A 12,729-nucleotide genomic window follows, 5' to 3' on the forward strand; every position below is an offset into this window, starting at 1 on the left:
GTGAATTTCATGAGCATACACTGTACAGTTTTCTGGGCAGTGCAAAACAATATAATTTTGGGTTTGCACCCAAAGGAGGTGTGTACTTGAGTGCTGGGCAATCCCCAAGCTGAGTCTTCGCACACAGAGCTGATCTCAGTGCGTGTGTGCCTTTGCAGCTCAGTGTGTGTGCTAGAGGAGGCTTGAGGGCCTGGCACAGCTGGACTGGGTAAAGGAGCCCAGGTTGGCTGAATGAACGGGCTCAGTAGGACCCCAGTACATCAGGTGGTACCTTGGAAGAGGGGTCCAACCCTTCCAGGATACACACCTGAAATGCCACATGCTTAATGAACACCAAGCCCCCACCATGTGTGCACACTGATCCAAACTGAAAAAGGACACAGCTGTCCCATGGATACACTATTAGCCAGTGTATGTAGTGCATCAACTCAGTACAAACTAATCCCCTGTGTAGACAAGCCCTTATACTGCCCTAATCACTGTAGTATCTGAGCACCTAAAGCATTTCTGTTTTAACCAGTGAATAACACTGATATCGAGGACACCAGGGGACTTTCGTTAGTCATGTCCCACTGAAATAAAACAAGTGTTTTTATTACAGCTCAGATACATCAACAGTACACTAGTGTAGATTTATATAGCCCCAGGAACACCAGCTTTCTGTGCAAGAAAATACAATAGATATAGGACTTGGAGAGTTAATGCCAAGGGCTCCATTTAGGGAGGGCAGGGGGAGGCACCTTCAGCCCCTCCAGTTTCATACCTTAGCTGGGAGCCTCTCCTCATAAGTAATGTGCTCCAGCTCCTTAATCATTTTCATTGCCCTCCACTGGACTCTGTTAGAAGAAAAAGGAGCAGGTTGACCCAGAGACGGATTTGAGTACGGTCTTCTTTATTGCGATACTTGTTCCCCTTGACCCAATTGTCAAGTAAGCACTGAATTAGTCACAGTACACTCGTTTTGTTTAAGTTAGCATGTACATGCCTACATCCGTTACAACACTTCAAAACCCCTTATTACGTAATAAAAACACCCATTCTGTTAGTAAACTCACCTCTATTGATTGTGCACAGCATTACGCAGATCACACAGGCATTTTTACCTTGAAAATACATTTCTTTGCAACAATTTGTTGCCACACATCTCCCTGGTCAGCAATTCTCAGGGGAGGGAGGAAGGGGCCATGAATAAGGGCTCTTTTATGTAGCTGGGAAAGGAAGGGAGGGAGAAATAATATTGCTTTACATAAAAAGTATATTTTAGATCCCCATACTCTTTATGCACCTGCGAGATTATCTATCCCCCACAAGCTGGAGGGGAGGGCAATGGATGACACTTATCTATCAAGTGAAGAAATGGTGCCTGCCTGTGACTTTACTCACTAATACCATACCAGCAAACCAGTGGTTTCCCAGGTCTCTACTTAACCCTTACATATCCCAACAGACTCTCTCCAATTTGTCCACATCCTTTCTGTAGTGGGGGGCCCCAAAACTGGACGCAATGCTCCAGATGTGGCCTCACCAGTGCCCAATAGAGGGGAATAATCACTTTCCTCTATTTGCTGGCAATGCTCCTACCAATGCAACCCAATATGCCGTTAGCCTTTCTGGAAACAAGGGCACACTGTTGACTCATATCCAGCTTCTCATCCATTGTAACCCCCAGGTCCTTATCCGCAGAATTGCCTCTTAGCCAGTTGGTCCCCAGCTTGTAGCAGTGCCTGAGATTCTTCCATCCCAAGTGCAGGACTCTGCACTTGTCCTTGTTGAACCTCATCTGATTTCTTTTGGCCCAATCCTCTAATTTGTCTAGGTCACTCTGGACCCTATCCCTACTCTCCAGCATACCTACCTCCCCCCCACAGCTTAGTGTCATCCGCGAACTTGCTGAGGGTACAATCCATCCCATCATCCAGATCATTAATGAAGATGTTGAACAAAACCGGCTCCAGGACTGACCCCTGGGGCATGCCGCTTGATACCAGCTGCCAACTAGACATAGAGCTATTGATCAATACCCACTGAGCCCGATGATCTAGCCAGCTTTCTATCCACCTTATAGTCCATTCATCAAATCCATACTTCTTTAACTTGCTAGAAGAATACTGTGGGAGACTGTATCAAAAGCTTTGCTAAAGTCAAAGTATATTATGTCCACAGCTTTCCCCATATCCACAGAGCCAGTTATCTCATCATAGAGGGCAATCAGCTTGGTCAGGCATGACTTGCCCTTGTTGAATCCATGTTGACTGTTCCTGATCATCTTCCTCTCCTCTAAGTGCTTCAAAATGGATTCCTTGAGGACCTGCTCCTTGATTTTTCCAGGGACTGAGGTGAGTCTGACCAGTCTGTAGTTCCCTGGATTCTCCTTCTTCCCTTTTTAAAATATGGACACTGTATTTGCCTTTTTACAATTGTCCAGAACTTCCCCCGATTGCCATGAGTTTTCAAAGATAATGGCTAATGGCTTTGCAATGACATCAGCCAACACCCTCAGCACCCTCAGATTCATTGCATCCGGTCCCATGAACTTGTGTATGTGCAGCTTTTCTAAATAGTCCCTAACCTGTTCTTTCACCACTGAGGGCTGCTCACCTCCTCCCCATACTGTGCTGCCCAGTGCAGCAGTCTGGGAGCTGACCTTGTCTGTGAAGACGGAGGCAAAAATGCATTGAGTACGTCAGCTTTTTCCACATCATCTGTCACTAGGTCACCTCCCCCATTCAATAAGGCTCCCACACTTTCTCTGACTTTCTTCTTGTTGCTAACATACCTGTAGAAACCCTTCTTGTTACCCTTCACATCCCCTGCTAGTTGCAACTCCAGTTGTGCTTTGGTCTTCCTGATTACACCCCTGGATGCTTGAGCAATATTTTTATACTCTTCCCTAGTCATCTGTCCAAGTTTACACCTCTTGTAAGCTTCCTTTTTGTGTTTAAGCTCACTGAAGATTTCTCTGTTAAGCCAAGCTGGTCGCCTGCCATATTTGCTATTCTTTCTGCACACCGGGATAGTTTGTTCCTGCACCCTCAGTAAGGCTTCTTTAAATACAGCCAGCTCTCCTGGACTCCTTTCCCCCTCCTATTAGCCTCCCAGGGGATCTTACCCGTCAGTTCCTGAGGGAGTCGAAGTCTGCATTTCTGAAGTCCAGAGTCCCTATTCTGCTGCTCTCCTTTCTTCCTTTTATCAGGATCCTGAACTCGACCATCTCATGGTCACTGCTGCCCAGGCTGCCACCCACTTCTATGTCCCCTATCAATTCTTCCCTGCTTTTGAGAAGCAGCTCAAGAGGCCCACAGCCCCTAGTTGGTTCCTCCAGCACTTGCACCAGGAAGTTGTCCCCAACACTCTCCAAAAATATTCTGGATTGTCTATGCACTGCTGTATTGCTCTCCCAACAGATGTCAGGGTGATTGAAGTCCCCTATGAGAACCAGGGCCTGTGATCTGGAAACTTCTGTTAGTTGTCTGAAGAAAGCCTAGTCTACCTCCTGCTCCTGGTCTGGTGGCCTATAGTGGACGCCCACCATGACATCACCTGTGTTGCTCTAGCCTCTAAACTTAACCCAAAGACTCTCAGCAGGCTTTTCTCCAGTTTCATACTGGAGCTCTGAGCAATCATGCTGCTCTCTTACAAACAGTGCAACTCCTCCACCTTTTCTCCCCTGCCTGTCCCTCCCGAACAATTTATACCCTCCATGATGCTCCAGTCATGTGAGTTATCCTCCAAGTCTCTGTTATTCCAACCACATCATAGTTCCTTGACTGTGTCAGGACTTCCAATTCTTCCTGCTTGTTTCCCAGGCTTCTTGCGTTCATGTACAGGCACCTAAGATAAATCATGGAGCAGGTCCTCAGGAACAGTTAGCATGGATTCACCAAGGGCAAGTCATGCCTCACTATCCTAATTGCCTTCTATGATGAGATAACTGGCTTTGTGGATGAGGGGAAAGCAGCGGACGTGTTATTCCTTGACTTTAGCAAAGCTTTTGATATGGTCTTCCACAGTATTGTTGCCAGCAAGTTAAAGAAGTATGGGCTGGCTGAATGGACTATAAGGCGAATAGAAAGCTGGCTAGATCATTGGGCTCAACGGGTAGTGATCAATGGCTCCATGTGTAGTTGGCAGCCGGTATCAAGCAGAGTGTTCCAAGGGTTGGTCCTGGGGCTGTTTTGTTCAATATCTTCATTAATGATCTGGAGGATGGCGTGGATTGCACCCGGAGCAAGTTTGCAGATGACACTAAACTGGGAGGAGTGGTAGATACACTGGAGGGTAGGGATAGGATATAGAGAGACCTAGATAAATTAGAGGATTGGGCCAAAAGAAATCGGATGAGGTTCAACAAGGATAAGTGCAGAGTCCTGCACTTAGGATGGAAGAATCCCATGCACTGCTACAGACTAGGGACCGAGTGGCTAGGCAGCAGTTCTGCGGAAAAAGGACCTAGGAGTTATAGTAGACAAGAAGCTGGATATCAGTCAACAGTGTGCCTTTGTTGCCAAGAAGGCTAATGGCATTTTGGGCTAAATAAGTAGGAGCATTGCCAGCAGATCGAGGGATGTGATCATTCCCCTCTATTTGGCATTGGTGAGGCCTCATCTGGAGTACTGTGTCCAGTTTTGGGCCCCACACTACAAGGATGTGGAAAAATTGGATATTGTCCAGCGGAGGGCAACAAAAATGATTAGGGGACTGGAGCACATGATTTATGAGGAGAGGTTGAGGGAACTGGGATTATTTAGTCTGCAGAAGAGAAAAAGGAGGGGGGATTTTTTATAGATTAGGGTTAGAAAGGACCTCAAGAAATCATCTAGTCCAACCCCCTGCTCAAAGCAGGACTAAACCCCAAATGGCCCCCTCAGGGATTGAACTCACAACCCTGGGTTTAGCAGGCCAATGCTCAAACCACCAAGCTATCCCTCCTCCTATTTCAACCACCTGAAAGAGGGTTCCAAAAAGAATGGATCTAGACTGTTCTTAGTGGTACCAGATGATAGAACAAGGAATAATGGGCTCAAGTTGCAGTGGGGGAGGTTTAGATTGGATAGTAGGAAAAACTTTTTCACTAGGAGAGTGGTGAAGCACTGGAATGGGTTACCTAGGGAGGTGGTGGAATCTCTTTCCTTAGGGGTTTTTTAGGTCAGGCTTGACAAAGCTCTGGCTGGGATGATTTAGTGGGGATTGGTCCTGCTTTGAGCAGGGGGTTGGACTAGATGATCTCCTGATGTCCCTTCCAACTCTGATATTCTATGATAACTAGTCGATTGCCCTACTTTCTCAGCATGAATCAGAAGGCCTCTCCTGTTGCACCCTCCTTGTGTTTCCATCTGGTATCCCACTTCCCCACTTACCTCATGGCTTAGGTCTCCATCCACTGCAGTAAGAGTACAAACTATTATATATTTTCCTCTTGTAAACTCAGACACTGTCCAGGTTCTTAGGGGACAAATGAGTGGTGCTGATTGCTGTGGAGGGAAGACCTAGAATTAATCAAAATTTTGTTCTTAATAAGGTTGAAATGATTGAATAATTTAGATGTAATTATTTTAAAACCACAGCACACATTGAACTTGACCTGACATCACTCTGGTACAAATGCTGCTTAACAATGGTCAGTTCTTACTCACAAACACAGAGCTAAACTGATGGCACAATTTGGGGATTAGGAAGACCCTAGGGTATATTGGCAGGGTCTCCAGAGCATTGGTGGGATATTACCCTTTTGGATCAAGGAGGTGAGGCTGGGCTAGTGAGATTCTCTCTCTCTCTGACACACACACAAACAAACACATACACACACATACACACTCTCTCTCTCTCTCTCTCTCTCTCTCACTCATCCTCCACCTCCATTTTTCCTCTCTGTGTGCCCCCTATTAGTAAAAAAATACAACTTTTACAGAAACTCCTTGTTACTTTTGATTTCTGCCTGTGGGCTTGAAAGCATTGTTTGTGCTTTTATAATAGCAACTTTGCAGCAGCACTCTGCTCCTGGCCCAGCCTATCTAACCTAGGGATGAAGAAGAGAGGCAGGAATGGGGACCAAATGTTACAGATGGTGGAAGGATTAGTTAAACCTAGCACTTCAAGAGAAGCAGCTAGGTTCTAATGGGTCGATAGGAGGTGAGGCTGCATTCCTACTGGGCTCCAATCATCCTTTGACATCTACAACTGGTCACTTATGTATACTCAGCCTTTGATCTCTGTGATGCTGGTGAGTCTAGTGAGTCCTGGAACTCAAGATTGATATTACCATGTCCTGCATTTCCCTTTCCTAATTCTTGATTACTAAGCAGATTTTCATGCAAACAGGATACTTGCTCCTTAACACCTCATCTTTTTCCCCTCCTGCTGCTTATTCTCCAGCAGAAGGCATGATCCTATTTGTTGTGGAGCTATATTGTGACAATGTCACATGCAGTGGACTGTGACTCCCAACTGTGGAGAGTAAGCAGCCGATAAATTAAAAATGGAGATTCTGTTTTCACACAAATGACACTTGGAAGTAATCAGGGATAATAAGTTCCTACAGTTTGAGACAGGCAGCAGCAAAAGTATTTCTAAGAAAAATGTTTTCCATGAGATATCTGGAGACATATAATACCCTATTAGTAAATCCTACACTCTCCTGTCTTCTCCCCCTCCAAAGCTAAATTACAAGAGCTAAAACCCAGGAATTTGCTGGATTAAAAAAAAAAGACACATACCACCAGGCTGCAGGTTTACTTGCTTTTTACTGCTTTTCAACACAGGGGTTTAATTTGACTCCAAATAGCCATTACTTTTAATCATAGATTACACCCTTTCTAACTAGCTGGTTCCCACAGATCAGCACTGGCCACAGAAACTTTATTGGAATAGAGCTTTCTATCACTTTATTGTCCACATGCTCTATGTAAGCTGTTGAGATTTTTCCGTTTGTAGGCCGCATAACTTTAATGGGCGGGTTCTGAAGAAGCAACAAACAGTAAATTTTGTAGCACTTTGCTGTGAACTTTACAAGTGGCTGAAACCTCTGTTGATCAGGAGCAAGAGCAGGCTGAAATAAAGCGAGGACAGTGATTATTGTAGGCACTCTGTGATGTTGTTATGATAATTGTAAAGCAGACTCTATCACCACCCTTCGTCTCACTTTGCCGCTTCTAAATATGGACTAATATCAGCAAGTGAATTCCTAGCCCAGAATTGATGGTAGTAGGAAAGGCATGTCTGAGGATCCTTTATTTTCTCTTATCTCTCGTCTGGAGAGGTTCTTGGGTTCAGCATGCCAGAGATCTGACATAATTCCAGTAGCCATTGGCTGCCTTTGATCCCCATATCCCCATCTCTCCAAACAGAGCTTTGCAGGCAACAGGAGAAAGAAGAGCTGCAAAGTGATGCAGCAGCGCCATTGCAGCTCATATACTTTTACCACAAGAAACAGAACAGAGTCTGGTCTTGTAGAGTTGGAATATGGTTATTGAAACTTGGGTTCCACCCATTTACTGTTTTCCCATTTCCACATAACACAAGATTGTCTACGTCCACCTCTCATGACAAAACATGAAAACCAGATATAGGGCTTGTCTACATCACAAAGTTGCAGCGCTGGTGAGGGGGTTACAGCGCTGCAACTTAGGAGGTGTACACATCTGCAGGGCATCACCAGCGCTGCAACTCCCTGTTTGCAGCGCTGGCCGTACTCCCGTTTTGTCTCGGGTGTAGAGGATCCAGCGCTGATGATCCAGCGCTGGTAATCAAGTGTAGACACTTACCAGCGCTTTTCTTGACCTCCGTGGAATAAGCAGGTATCCCAGCATACCTGAGGATACCTCTCTGGTAATCAAGCAGGTCTCCTTCCTTGCGGTTTGCTCCGGTGTTCTCTGAATCCCCTCGCAAGTGGGTCTCCTTCCCCGCGGTATGCAGGGGGGTTCGGGGAACGCGAGAGCAAACCGCGGGGAAGCAGGTCTCCTCCCCCGCGGTTTGCTCTCGCGTTCCCCGAACCCCCGTGCAAGCAGATCTCCTTCCCCGCGGTTTGCTCTCGCGTTCCCCGAACCCCCGTGCAAGCAGGTCTCCTTCCCCGTGGTGTGCTCTCGCGTTCCCCGAACCCCTGTGCAAGCAGGTCTCCTTCCCTGCGGTTTGCAGGGGGGTTCGGGGAACGCGAGAGCAAACCGCGGGGAAGGAGACCTGCTTGCACGGAGGTTCGGGGAACGCAAGAGCAAACCGCGGGGAAGGAGATCTGCTTGCAGGGGGGTTCGGGGAACAGTGGAGCAACTCGGGGGAGGAGACCTGCTTCCCCGCGGTTTGCTCTCGCGTTCCCCGAACCCCCCTTGAAGCCGCCCAACAGCGCTGCAGTGTGGCCACATCTAACACCACTTGCAGCGCTGGTTGCTGTAAGTGTGGCCACTCTGCAGCGCTGGCCCTATACAGCTGTACTAATACAGCTGTAACAACCAGCGCTGCAAAATTGTAGATGTAGACATACCCATAGACACTCTGTGAGCCACTTCTGACTGATGTAAGGAATGGTATCAGCAGGCTGTGAAGGGAGGAACATCCAGAGGGGTTTCCACAATGTCTGCTTTGAGGGGGGCAGAAAGAGGAGTAAAAGGGAGGGGCTGGACAGGAAAATTCTTGGAGTTTGGTGAATCCCAGCCCCCTGGTAGATGTGGACGATACAGCACAGAACTCAGTGGGGTGTCTTTCAATACCGTGAGTTTCACAGACATTTTTGGAAATGGAACCCCCTTCCCAGGCTTAGTATTTACTCACCCTACTCTTGGCTTGGTAAAAGTCTTCTCCATAGTTAAAATAGAGATGTTTAAGGTGATTCTTTATCTCACTTGGCAGCCCAGGGGGCAGCTACAAACCAAACAAACAACAAAACAGCCTGCCTTAGCCAATATGAAATGGGAATAATCCACTTCCTGGTTATTGGCCCAACAGTGATTTGGAAACTTCCACCTCCCAGGGTTCGGGCAAATGCCTAGACTGGGACATGGGGTTGGAAGGAGGTTTCTAACTCTTGTAAGTGCATTCCAGACAGTCAGTCAATGACAGAATTAGTGTCTCAGTCATGTGACCTACCACACTACATAGGACTCAGCCGTTCTCCCATCATACCAATTACAATCATAAAGGAATCACAGTTCTCCCCTCTGCTCTGCCTGTCCTGCACAGCTCACAGTTTAGCTCAGGTTATTTCCATTGTAGCTGCCTGTCTACGTTAGGGCTTCCAGCTTCGCTCACACTGGTGGTGCGGAACCAGGTTTAGCAACTGTGGGACACTTGAGATATTTCCCTTGTGTGAATAAGACTGTAGAGAGGTGGCAGATCTAAGCAGGTTACCCAGCTTCCCTCTGGTACCCAAGTCCTAATGCACTATAATGTTAAATACCTGTTGGCTGTCAAAGAGGCTTGTGGTTTTCTTCGAAACTGGAATCTCAAGGTGTTCAAAAATTTGCTCCAGTCTTTGTGACAGATCTTCTTCACATATGGAAAACACAGCCTGCGGTGCAAAGATAGCAACAGATCATTGTAAATATTGATGAGGATCAAGAGTCATGGTGCAATACGTACAAAACTTAAATCTCATCTTCAGTAGAGAGGTCATTCGACTGTAACATCCCTCAATCAGTAGAAATGCACCTTGAATCCACGTGCAAAAATGCTTCAGCCAGCAGGGATTGAAGCTATCGCAGTAATCTGTGGAGGTTAATCAACTGAGTGCCAGTGTGGGTGCCTCCTACTGGCTGGAAAATAAGAGCTAACAACTGAGTCGTCAACAGGGGTGGTGCATGAACCACCCGTTCAGGGAGGCTTCGGAGTGGGGTCTGCTACTGACAATAGTATGGTAGAGCCGAAGATGGCATCAGAGGCAGAGTCCCGGGTGGTCACATAGTGATCTGTGAAAGTATGGGCAGAGACCCAGCTTGCCACTCTACACTTTTCTGAGATGAGGACATCTTTAACAAATGCAACTGCAGTGGAAACAGATCTTGTGGTGTTTGTGTGGATCTCTGATGGAGGCAGCGGGTTATGTGCATAGTAACAGTGGTTAATGCAACTGGAGACCTATTTGGAGAGTCTTTGAGCTGGTATTGCGGAGCCCTTGGATCTTTCCTCTAATGAAAGAAAGAGTTTGGGAGACTTCCTCAAGTCCTTAGTTCAGTCCAAATACAATGCCAGGGCTCTCCTAACATCCAGCATATGTAGTGTTGCCTCCCTGTTGGCACGATGTGGTTTTGGAAAAAAATACGGGAAGATGAATTAGCTGGTTCATATGAAAGGAGGAAACTACCTTGGGAGGAATTTGGGGGTGTGGCCTCCCGGCCCTGAGGTAATGGCTACTAGAAATGCCATCATCATGGATAGGTGTAACACAGAGCAAGTGGCCATAGGCTTGAAAGGTGGTCTAGTCAAGGTTCTCAAAACTAGATTGAGGTCCCAGGTTGGAGTGGGTGGTCTGACATGTGGGAAGCGGTTTCCCATGCCTTTAAGGCATGTCATTGGTTGGGCAAATACTGAACATCCGTCCACTGGATGGTGGAAGGCTGTTAGATATACTTTGCTAAGAGCTAAGAGAGAGCCCACACCTTCTGAGGTCTAGCATATAGTCTAGGATCAAAGGGAAGGAGGAAGATGTTGGGTTTGGAATCACATCAAATTTGGAATTGTTTCCCTTTTTGAAAGTAACGAGGATGAGTCCCGAATTTCCTATTATATAGTAACACCTCTTTCACCTCCTCAGAGCATTCACTCTCTAAGTGTTGGAACCAAGAAGATGCCAACCCTGGAGCTAAAAGATCTGTAAGTTGGGATGAAGAATCCACCTGTCCTTTTGGGAGAGCAGGTGGGGAATGGGCCGAAGAGGAATCAGAGGACATACTGCCAACTGTGCAAGGTATGGGTATGAAACTTGTCTTGGCCAGGAGGGAGTAATCAGTATAACTTTTGCTTTTTCTCGCCATAACTTTAACAGGACGTTGGACATCAGAGGGAACAGGAGAAAGGTCTACAATAGTTCCCTGCCCTGTGAGAAGATGAGAGCATCCCCCAGGAATTGTTTCCCTAGTCCAAAGTTGGAACAGTAGTAGGCACATTTCTTGTTCTGGTAAGTAGCAAACAGATCTATTGTCAGAGTGCTCCATAGGATGAATATGTTGTGGAGCACTGCTGCATTCATTTATTTCCCTTTTGTGATTGTGTGAGAAATTCTGACTGAGATTGTCAGCTGTCACATTTTATATCCCTGGTAGGTAAGTGGCTGAAAGGAGCACATTGTGGTAGATGCACCAGTTCTAAAAGTTTCAGCATTTCCATGCATCTGGTGCATCCTTGGTGATTTATGTAAAACATGCAGATTATACTGTCCGTAAGGACTTTTGTGTGAGTAACCCTGATGAATGGGAGAAAGTGTCACTGGCATTTCTGACAGCTCTTAATAGTAAAAGATTGATATGACAAACTGCTTCCATGGGAAACCACTTAGAATATCAGGGTTGGAAGGGACCTCAGGAGGTCGTCTAGTCCAACCCCCTGCTCAAAGCAGGACCAATCCCCAGACAGATTTTTGCCCTAGATACCTAAATGCCCCCCTCAAGGATTCAGCTCACAGCCCTGAGTTTAGCAGGCCAATGCTCAAACCACTGAGTTATCCCTCCCCGCACTTGCCCTGGACTTTGCAGTCATTAGGTGGGCTCCCCAGCCTATTAGAGATGTGTCTGTTCTTAGAATCACTGTTAATGTGGGTTCTGCGACTGGAATGTCTGCATGGACCTTGTGTGGTTCTTTCCACCAGTCCGGGGAGTATTTGACCCTGGAGGGCATCGATAGCAGCTTGTTCAGCCCGTCCTTGTTCCGAGAGTAGACAGATCTGAGCCACATCTGCAAACATCTCATGAACAACCAAGTGTGTGGAGTCATAAAAGTGCATTCCACCATGTGCCCGAGAAGTTGGAGAAATTTCTGGCTAGCATTTGGAGGCTGGCCTGGACTGTCTCTATGAGACTCCTAAGGGTGTTGGATCTGTGCAGTGGGAGGAATGCTCTTGCTTGCACTGTGTCGACTTTGGCCTCAGTGAACTGCAGACTTTGCAGTGAGGTCAAGATTGATTTCTGGGTGTTGAAGTTGTAGACCCAGCTGCACAAACATGTGCATAATCATCTGAGTGGCTTGCAGGGAATCTTGGAAGGAATGAGCCTAAAGAAGGAAGTCATCCAGGTATGGGTGGATGACAATATCTCATGTTCATAGGTGTGCCACTACAATGGAAATCATCTTGGAAAACACCCTTGGTCGACTTGGTATGATGACTTGGTATGATGTTGCTTTCCCATGCATTAACCACATCCACAACTATAGAATTAAGCTGAGGATGCATGAAGAGGAAGTCTGCTTCCTTAGGGGACATGTAATACTTTTTGTCAGACCTTTTGCATGTTGGCGCAATGGAGTCTGATGTCTGCCAGATGACCTTGGCAGGGTACATAAGCACCTTGTTGATTGGGAGGGTGATTCTTGAAGAGAAGGGAGTGTGCAGTATGTCTAACCATTTATAGTAGAAGTCTTTCACCTCCTCAAGAGGAATTTGTAGTGCATCCACCACCCTCTTAGTGAAGTGTTGGAAGAGCTTACAGTCATTGGCCAGTGATGGAGGATGGGGCATTACTACCTCATCTGGTGAGGAGAAGGAGATATTTGCCAGTGGGGTAGTTTCTATCTCTAGTCTAGCAAAAGAAAAGG

The 12,729-nt window shown here is 46.6% G+C and overlaps 1 protein-coding gene across 2 annotated transcripts in view; it reads right to left on the reverse strand.

Moving 5' to 3' along the window:
- Positions 1-575: 575 nt before the first annotated feature.
- LOC115643864 overlaps positions 576-12,729 on the reverse strand; it is a 48,753-nt gene continuing 36,599 nt past the window's right edge. Inside the window, exons 17-20 of one of the 2 annotated variants that reach the window (XM_030547865.1) lie at positions 9,383-9,493; positions 8,758-8,847; positions 5,358-5,471; positions 576-836 (exon numbers count right to left, since the gene is read on the reverse strand). In XM_030547865.1, coding sequence (XP_030403725.1) covers positions 807-836; positions 5,358-5,471; positions 8,758-8,847; positions 9,383-9,493 — 345 coding nt within the window. In that variant the 3' untranslated portion in view covers positions 576-806. Of the gene's footprint in view, positions 837-5,357; positions 5,472-6,721; positions 7,046-8,757; positions 8,848-9,382; positions 9,494-12,729 lie in introns of those variants that run through there. The other variant, XM_030547866.1, reaches the window with a different exon arrangement.

This window comes from Gopherus evgoodei, chromosome 1, assembly GCF_007399415.2.
Source record: "Gopherus evgoodei ecotype Sinaloan lineage chromosome 1, rGopEvg1_v1.p, whole genome shotgun sequence".
Taxonomy (NCBI): Eukaryota; Metazoa; Chordata; order Testudines; family Testudinidae; genus Gopherus; species Gopherus evgoodei.